Genomic DNA, 10,367 nt, shown 5'->3' with positions numbered 1-10,367 from the left:
TTTAAAAATTATAATATTTTAAATTGCATTAACTTATATATTTTATACTTTATTAAATAACAAGTAGGTGGCATGGATATTGTGAGGAAAATTTTCAGAATATCTCACCTCTCTTTTGAGCCTAGCACATGCGAGGAAAGTGCTCCACCACTGAGCTGCACCCCAAGTCATAGATCATCTCTTAAAGCAAAGATTAGGTGAGCTTTCTCTTCACTAGTTTGGCCTGAAAGTAACTGGAGTACTGGAGACATTGGATGGTAGTGTCTACAGAGGCCTTTCAGAAAAGGAAGCTGCACCATTTCCAAATCTATCCATTTAAAAACAAAAGAGGATCTCAGTGTGGTGATGGTACACACCTATAATCCCAGCCCTCTCTAAGGCTCAGGCAGGAAATCTGAACCTAGTTTGGGCCATTTAGCATTTTAGTGAGACTTTGTCTCAAAAAAATAAAAAGAGAAACCAAAAACAACAGACATCTGAACTATCCTGCTTCTATAACACAGGATAAAAAGAATACAGCTCTATCTCAATCATAACACTTCTCCTCCTAAAATAAATCTGGAAACAGGTATTGGATCGATTTTGTGTAGTAAAATTGTACATTAATTTAGAAATCTTTTGGGTTGCTGCCAACATGGTTGACTAAAATATAGGCTGTATGAAAAAATGATTCAACAGCAGGCCTGGCACTGCTGCCCTTAGAAAGACCTACTTGCAAGGTTAGCTTTGACCTGCGCCACGGAACCTAACTGGTCCCCTGCATTGACAAAAACTTTCCACTAAATGATAAGGTGAGTTCACCACACCCAGACTGTGCCAACAGTATGGTTTATGCTGAACATCTGCTTCCCTTCTAGGAGTCTAAAATTTCGTTTTGTGTTAGAAGAGGTGCCTGCATGGTCAGCCCTCAACAACAACATTGGATGCTTTATCTCTAATGAGTTTCTTATAGACCACACTTCACAGATTATGTCACTCCTCCAGGATTAAGGGGTCCCATGTGGCTCAACTGGGAGAGGACTCAAGGAACACAGTTGCCTGGATTCTCCAGACTTCAACCCCAGTGCCTCTTCTCTTTGCTGACTCTGTGTATTCTTCCACTGTAACAAATCTTAGCTGTGCATGCATCCTTAGGCCGAGTCCTGTATTTCTAGAGGGTCAAGAAAGTAGAGGTGGTCCAAGAATTCTAAAACACAGTTTTCCTGTCCCTCTAATCACTTTACAATTAACTTTTACCTCTCCTCTAGACCAGAGAGGTGAACTTTTTCTCTTTTGGTTTACTTTAACAATCCTAACGACCTGTCACTGAAACAGAAATCCTTAATTAAGGATAATTTTCCCAACAGATTTGACTTTTAAATAGATTAAGCTATTCTAAACTGTTTGTCAGCTTAGTCAACTTTCAAGGTGGCACTCAGCACTTGTCATGAAAAGGCAGTGTCCCTCATTCAGTCTCTGCTGCAGAATCTAAGAGACAAAATGTGCAGACCGGGGTTCTGGGGTGATACAACATGAGACTTGCACTGCTGCATGATTCTGGTGCCAGTCTGTGGACACAGCTGTTTTTGCAGTGTTGCTATATGCAGCTCCTGGCCATCTATTCCTTGGCTATTCCTTGAAGATATACGCTCTAAATGGTAAAGGAAATACTAGCTAGACCAGAAATAGTAGAAAAAGTCTAGAGGTAGCTACCATGATTGTGAAACAATCCAACTTTCTAGTCACACATAGCAGATCCATCCCACAGGGCCAAGCTGCATGAAAAGATAACTGGTTATATCTTTTAATAGATAAACTCCATGGAATGTCCCTCTTGTGATATGGTATCTCACATAAAGTGTTTACAATGGTATTAAAATGTTTACAATGGTATTAAAAAGAAACTAGCTTTTAGAATTATGAGTCCCTCTCCTCCAGAGTTTTATTCTTTTTCTTAATAATTAAAACAAAGATGAAACAGCACCTTTAATCTCAAAGGTTTCTTCAAAAGCTTAAACTGTCGGTAATCCAAGGGAATGTTACACTTACTAGCTCCAGTAAAGGCCACATATATGTAGATGACAGATAACAGATTTTCATGGTACTTTTCTGATCCTTGGCTTCAATTTGTCTTTTGAAATTATGATCCCACATACATCACTTTATTTAGGGGGATCTTGAGTGACAATCTCACTTTTGTGTATCAGTCAGCTCCCGACTGCTAGGACAAAATACCTGACACCCACACTGTAAGGAAGGAGCAGCTGATTTGGCTCACAATTTCAGAGGTTTCAGTCCACAGTCATCTGGATCCAAGGCAGAAACTTCATGGCAAAGAGCCTGGTGGAGCAAAGCTGCTCACTTCCTAGAAGCCAGGAAGCAGAACACAGGGAAAAATCCAGCAAAAGATACATCCTTCTGAGGCCTGGCCGCTGTGACCTACCTCCTCCAAATGGGCCCACTTCCAAACAGCACATTCAGCCTCAAACTGATATTATTCCCAAGATCCAACTACCAATCCTGCCAGGCAACAACTGAGTTAACCAGTACATTTTTATATAATCTCTTCTTGAAATTTTGAGTAAAGTAAGTCCCACCAAGACATCCCCACCAACGTTCACTAACAGCATGGATCTGTGTAGTTTCCCAACCTAGAAACAAAAGAGATATCACATGATATGAGAAGCCTTTTTATTTCAGCTGTAAGTCCCAGAATAAACTGTTTCAAAATTCAGTGTTCAAAGTCCCAACTTCTCACCATTAGTACACCTCCTGTTTAGTTTTGTTTTATGCTAGAGACTAAATCCAGTGCCTCATGCATGCTAGGCACACCCCCAGCCCAACACTTGCTGTTTTTGGAAGTCACTGCAGACCATTTTGGAAGAGAATCATAACATAAATAAAATATATTTAATGGCTCATTCTCTCTGATCTGAAGTCTTAATGTAAACATGTGCAGCTATGCCAGCCATTTCGTGGCATTTTTCACTTGCAATCCAATTTCTTAAAAACATTTTGGCCAACTTGATTCAAACCAAAGAGGAGGAGGTGGCGATATGTTTTACCATCATTTTGGAGGCTAAAACAAGGCATAGAAAGCAAAAAGGTCAACTAATTATCATTTGTCCATTTAAAACCAGACCCTCCAAAATATATTTTGCATTCAAAGTCATATTTTAATGTTTCTACTTGCCACTAATACAAAAAAGTTCAAAATTCTCTAGGAAAGCTATTTTTCTCCTTAACATGATTATCATAATTCAATCCATAGAGGAGGAACCGGGTGAGAATATATTAACATATCAATTCAGCTCAAAATAACTTAATACAATTATTTTCTGCTTTCCTTCATTTGCCATAGTTGCTACCCATATGCAATCCATGTGAACATGAGTTTTATCTTATGCTTTAAATTATATCCCGCTGGAATTATCCCTAATTAATAATTTGAAAAGTCACACCGGGGCTAAATTCTTATTTTGCTGATTAATGCAAAGAGGAGCACAAGGGCATCATTAAACCAGCCGTACGGTGCTACTCTGAGAAGAGGCTCAACTTCTATGGCAGGAAACACCAGAGCATGTCCTGCACATACACTAACAACCAGGTCACAGAGAACCTTTCAACATATGAATGTTTAAATGTCACTAGAGAAAGCAAACAAGGGAGAAGAATTTTGAAAAGACATTTGTGTAGCCTTACAGTTGATAAATTCATGTTTTGGTTGTATTTTAATGATGAATATATATAATCTTTCCAAATATGTTTTGATTTATAAGTCATTTGCCTCTGAAGGTAACAGATCATGAAAATAATTGGTTTTTTTCTCATTTTTTCATAGTAATTCAAACTGAAAAAAAAAGACTTTTCTGTCCCTCTCAACAGCTTTATGGATTCATAAGACATTTCTTTATGAGCCCATGGTATCTCAACTTGGTATCTCAACTGTTTCGTGCAGTGTTTTAAGGTCAGCTAGTTGGAGATTTCTAGCTCCATAAATAAAACCATCTTCCCAATCACAACCTTTTCTTTATACTCTGAAAAAGAAAAAATAACTCAAGAAATATCACAACCCAGACATCCAGTTTAAACCATAAAATATTGACTAGGTGTCGAGCTTGTTCCTCCCAAGGTGACATATCCAGGCATAGAGCTAACAGATCTATAATTTTAACTCAAATGTTTCAGAAAAAACTGATTGTGCATCAGAAGAAAATGATAACCATTGCCACAGTAGTCATCAATAGTTATAAATTACCTTGCGACGCTCACAGCATGGTTCAGATTAATGGAAAGAAAAACTAGGAAAAGAAAGGTAGAACCTGACATGAAATGATTTTTGTGAAATTCAAAGGGTCAGAGATAAACTAAAAATTCAGAATGAAGACCTTGACAATGTAAAAGGAAACAATCACACTGAGTCAAAAGTAAAATAAGTAAATTGCATAAAACTTTTATTATTTATTAGCAGTGTATTCTATACTTTAAAATAGAACAAAATATCTTTTGAAAGATAAACTATTCATAACAAAATAATGTCAAACCATTTTTATTATCAGTGTAGAATTACTTTGCTATATACTTTCTATATTATATACAGCCCCTTTTGACATGTATATGTATGCACACGTGTATAAATATTTTTAAGACATACACATGTATATACATATGACTCAAACAAACACATAATTATGGAAAATTTACAGTAGTCAACTTTACAATCATTTAATAGCTGCACACAAATTAGTGTTCATAGAACTAAAAACATCAATATGTTCCCTTTCTCCTACTTTTCAAATGTCATCTGAATTACTCTGCAATGATAATTTGAAAAAATACTATCATCTTCCTATACAATTAATCAATCTTTTTACAATAATACGTAATAAAATATTTTACTTTTCTGCCTTAGAAAAGATATACAATTTAATACCACTTACTTTAATATCTGACTCCTAAAACATACAATTCTTTTTTTTTCTTTTTATTTGGTACTGCAGTTATTAAAGGTTATGTTAACAAACCTGAGTCAAACATTCATTCAAATGTATTTTTAAAAATGTAAAACATGAACAAGAAGTCTTGCTGAAGCATATATACTAGTTTCAAGGTACCCCTTCTAATAAATACATTATAAATAGCTCAATATTAGGGAGTAAAGCACTTTGTATAAATCCACTTAACCACACTTGCAGTGTTGGAGTAGTTCATTCTTATGCAGCCTACAAGACAGGCAGGAACTAAAGCTGCGGACTCCTCGTCACAGCAATGAAGCCTGGATATAAATTATGCTTAGGCGAAAGGTGCATGAGGACCCATTTGGAGGTCTTTTCATTTTCTTATTAGGTTCTAGATATACCAGCATGTGTTGGGGTGCAGTCTGTTCAAAAATACTGTATCTCCTTTTCTACAGAGAACCACGTAGCAGCATGCTTTCCAGTTTTTCCCTTCACTGATTTAAAACAAGTAACGACGACCACGTCGTACCAAAAGCAGAGCATTCAAAGTGAATCAGTAAGTCTTTCGAAGTGCTTTTTGGTCACTGAAATTGTCACTATACATTTAGTGATGGACCTCTGGGAGACTTTAGACCTGCATTTTGAAGTATGTACTCTCTTCTGCACAAGTATGAGAGGAAAAATAAGCAAAATAAATTGTTTAAGGCATTTGCCCCAAAAAAGCACTTTTTTGAAAGGAGGAAAGAAATAAAAGCATCTGGAATGTTCAATCATTTCATAGAGAAAAACCAAGCTCGCAAGAGAAACATCCAGTGAAATCCGATCATCATCTGGATGCCAAATTTTTTAAGCCTCCAAGGATGCAAAGCTCATTTAAATGGCTCAAGAACAAAAGCAAAAGGGAAGGGTTTTACTGTACCAAATGAATTCTATTCTACTTGGGGTGGAGAGATGAAGTCTTTAACTAGATGTTCTCCAAAGAATGCACTGATCTGCTGTATTCCGGGTGGAACAGGAAAATCACTTTTTAAAAACTGCCTCCTTTACTTTTTTTTAATAGGAAGAAATTATTCCTTGTAGAGAAAACCATACTAAAACTACACGTGTTTAAAATACAAATTTTTGGTAGCAAACAGCAGGAAAGTGTAAATCAAAATATAGTCTAGTTTTTACATAATTTTATATATTTATAAATTTATCAAAATAGTCTTTAAAAGCCCACAATACATACAGAATGTTAACACTGTACATGAAAAAGCAATAACAAATGCATTACTGAAATACATTAAAAATAACCTTTCAGAATACCAAAGTTAACATTAAAATTGCCTTTAAACATGTTGAAATCTCCATAAACATAGTTTCAGTGCACTTCTAGTAGTCATGAGCCAGTTTTATGGTTTCAAGTCTCTGGAAAGTGTTCTCTTAGTGCTCTAATTTAAGGTAAGAAAGCGGAGGTGTCCTTCCAGCAAGCAGGTGCTTCCCTCCGCAGCGCCCATCCAGATGTCTGAGAATGCAACAGCGTTCGCTGGGTGGCAAGGCCTTAGTAATGGACAGATTCAGACTGAAGGGACTGTGCAAGGAGAGACATAAACCAGGTTAAATTCCATCATACGTAAAACTGCTAGCAAAGCAAATCAGGTCACTCCCTCCGTCAACACAAGGCAGTTTGGGTCAATTACAGAAAAGACAAAGGAGATCAACTAAGCAACACAGAATGCAAAAAAAGGGGGAAATGAAGCCTTTGCTAAGTTAGGTTGATATATTCAGTTACCTAAAGTGATTGCAAGAAAACATGCATATTTTTAAAAGTTTGCTAGTTTATTAATAGTGATTAAAATTCAGTAGTAAGTGAAGATGAGGAATTGCCTAAACACAATTCTTAAGCTTCAACGAAATATTTTTACTCAAAAATTTTAAATGATACTTGTAACCATCTGAAGGTAATTAGGATGAACCTTGAGAAGATATGTGTTTTTATCTTTAGTACATGTCAATGACATGTTAATGCTTATAATAAACAAAAGACACTTAAATTCCTTAAGAATGTCTGATTTTAATAAATATCTCACAAATACTTTCTATCAAGGAAACACAAAGTACTACCAGCTTAGAAATCTAATGTTGTAACCAAAAAGCACTGATGCAGAAGAATCTTGCAGTCATAACTTAATAAGCAATAAGCAACATTCAAGTAAACAATAGAATTCCTCCCATGTCACATCAGACACTGACGTTATAAAAGGAAAATGAATGGGAAATGCAATCAGAATCCATGGATAATAAACATAATCCAGGAAAAGATAAAGACAGCTAGAAAAAGTTTGTCAAACTGTTATTTTTTGAGTAGCAATCAGTGATTACAAAGAAAGAATATAAATCAATCTTTACGAATCCTGGTGCCCAGTAAAAAAGCGTTTGGTAAATTGTTCCAGCGTCAGTTTTTTTTTAACAAATGAAGTTCCTTGTATTCTCAATCTAAAATAAAAATAATAATGAAAATAGACCAAAAGAGTCACTCTACCAGATCTACTTCATTTAAAAATCTAACTAAGATTTCAAGGCATTTTCTCTGGAAGAGCAACACTGTAAGACAACAGGAACACTTAGGTTTCAAGCAATGCAAGTTTACACCATGGGCTGTGTTGAGGGCTCTCTTCTGGGTCACCCAGACTCACGCACACTAAGAAAACAACAAGAAGAAACAGCAGCACCGCCCCCTAACTTGAAATCTCGCCACAGACAGACAGATGGATGAGCCAGTTTAGTTCTTGGTTTGGCCTAATGCACATCATAACAAAGCATAACTTCAAGCTTCTTTGGCAATCATGAATGGGACTGCTGACAATATAAAGTGTTTTCCAAATGTCTGTGTTTCATAGCATTACAGATTGGACATCTCTAATTCAAACCTCCCAATGTGAAAACCTTCAAAACTTCAAAGTCTAAAACTTTTTGAGTGCCAGCATAAAGCCACAAGTAGAAAATTCCACACCTGACTTTATGTGATGGGTTATAGTCAACACACAGACACACTAAAAATATGCCATTAAATTACCTCCAGGCTATGTGTGTAAAGTATATATGAAACATAATTGAATTTCAAATTTAGACCTAGGTCTCATCCCCAAGAGACCTAAACATGTCTTTTCAAAACAATCTAAAATCCATAACACTTTTGGTCCTAAGCATTTTATATTTTTATAGTAAGTATGCAAATATATTTTGCTTTTGACAAGTATTATCATTGCTGCAGTTCATTTATTTACTAAAACGGACTAAAAATAAAATGATCTGGAGTTTACTTGGCAGGTCAACTATTCCAAGGCATATACTTACTGTGTATTTTCTGCCAGGCACAATTTTAAACAACTTAACACATTTTTTTATTAAATGCTCCAGACAACCCATTTTATAGATGAAGAAACTGAGAAACAAAGCAATGAAGTAGTTTTGCCTAAAATCACACAAGTTGGAAATGGGGTAGCTAAGATCGAACTCTAGTAGTCTGGCTCTAAAGTGCAAACTGATGGCCACTTTAGTCTAATGACTCAAGACAGCTTCTAGCATTTGCCTTGTGTTCAACATATATGCAATCCAGCATTCTCTCTCCCTACAACAAAAAGACAAAGCATATAGCCAGGGATTTAGCTCAGTGGCATAAGCAACTGTTTTGCAAGCACGTGGTCATAAGTTCAATCCCCTGTACAAAAAAAAAAGTTTTAAAGGTAATGTCTTAGGCATATAATGTCTTAGGCAGGGTATGATCCTTTACAATCAAACAAATATTAAATTACCCCAAAATTCAATACTTGTTACACTAAAGGAATAATACGTTTTAAGATTCTTTATATCTGGACTGAATGCAAAAGAATATTCAGAAATATTCTAAATTTTAAAATATAAAATTTTTAGAACATCCATTGTGCAAGTATTCTGATTAATTAACATTTTAATTCTGCTTGACCAATATTTTTGTTGCTATCAACAAAAAAGGCAACAAGTCAGTTGTGGAAGAAGTGAACCTGAGGTATACATATTATTTTGTAAGTTAGCACTTATTTATGTAATCAATTGATTTTACTTTCTCAAATAATATATCCAAGCTCATTTAGCCAGTAAATTCAACAGGGCTATAACCCACTAAGACTAGATCAAGTTTATTGTGAATATATGGTACTATTATAGCATGAATACCATAAAAATAATAATGCAGCAAAATTTAACCCAGAAAACAGGGATAAAATCACTTTACACTTGCAGCCTCAAAAATTTTCATGTCAAAATAGAAGCTTCCATCAAGAAATTTTGTTCCCTGAAAGCAGTGAAATGTGACATAATACAAAGTGTTAGGTAAGGAGATCAAGACAACTTGTTCTGTTCTGGAAAATCACTACTAATCTGTTTTGGCAGATGGAAGTATTAACTTTAAAAATTTTAGCTATTCTGGGGGTGTTTCTTTTTTAAACAGCCCAGTTTAAAATCACAGTAGAAAAATGTCTAATAATTATGGACATAAATACTGTACTGTACAGAAGGTTAACAAATATAACCATAAATTGGCTATCAAACGCAGCAAATTGTAAAGGATAAGGAAAGATTCAGATCCCTGGCAGCAAATGAATGAAGCAGTGTCTTATGTTCAAATAACGAGAATAAAGGGACTCAATCGCTTGGAAAGGCAGTTTCCTACAAGGTCAAAATCCTGTTCCAAAATCCTCATGGATTTCTGCCACACTTTTTCTTTGCTACATTTCCCCATGTTTCCAAGACCCTTAAAACAAACAAAATAGTCTCCTAATTATCCCTTGTTTCAATTCTAACTACAGAGGCAAAAAGCACTTAAAATTGTTCGTTTTAATGTGACAGATAATTAAAGAGAAAAACTGCATGTTTGTTAATATCAATTTTATATATAACCCCAGTACTTAAAGTTTTAATGAAGACATATAACACTTGGAAAATTTTATCTACAGCTCTTTTATCTATAACTTTTATCTATAGCTATATTCTTGGGTCTCTTTAAGCTTTTGCAATAGGTTTCAGATTTTTTGTGTCACCTAAGAATTAACATACAAAATGTACACACAGGTAGACATTTCTACAAATGCGGTGGTGAAAGTACTTGCCTCTGCTAATATAATGGTTTAGTGGGCATCACATCAACATCAACACGTGAAGATCTGTGAGAAAATCAGCTGTGAAAAAGGTGTGTATGGTTTTCTATAGAGTTCCCTGTGCATTTCAGGGACCCCAAGATTTAACAAGCCACTTTTAGTTCATTAAAACACTATGTAAAACATTCTTTCATCTTCCTACATGGTTTTTAACAGAGTCTTTTTCTGGGGAAATTTAATATATGCTTTTCAACAATCACAAAGAACTCGATTGTCGGATGACAGGTTGTCTACACGCAGCTTGACTCAGCCA

At 35.4% G+C, this 10,367-nt stretch overlaps 1 protein-coding gene across 1 annotated transcript in view; it reads right to left on the bottom strand.

Annotated features, from left to right (window-relative positions):
• Positions 1-4,407: 4,407 nt before the first annotated feature.
• Cdc14a (cell division cycle 14A) overlaps positions 4,408-10,367 on the bottom strand; it is a 153,895-nt gene continuing 147,935 nt past the window's right edge. The window contains exon 16 of the mRNA XM_013143113.3: positions 4,408-6,510. Coding sequence (XP_012998567.1) covers positions 6,481-6,510 — 30 coding nt within the window. The 3' untranslated portion in view covers positions 4,408-6,480. The remainder of the gene's footprint in view (positions 6,511-10,367) is intronic.

This window comes from Cavia porcellus, unplaced genomic scaffold (genome assembly GCF_034190915.1).
Source record: "Cavia porcellus strain 051 isolate PalLab524CR breed Dunkin Hartley unplaced genomic scaffold, mCavPor4.1 scaffold_1, whole genome shotgun sequence".
In the NCBI taxonomy this organism is placed as follows: Eukaryota; Metazoa; Chordata; class Mammalia; order Rodentia; family Caviidae; genus Cavia; species Cavia porcellus.
The sequence above is the reverse complement of the archived record's forward strand: the minus strand, read 5'-3'. Positions and strand labels throughout refer to the sequence as shown.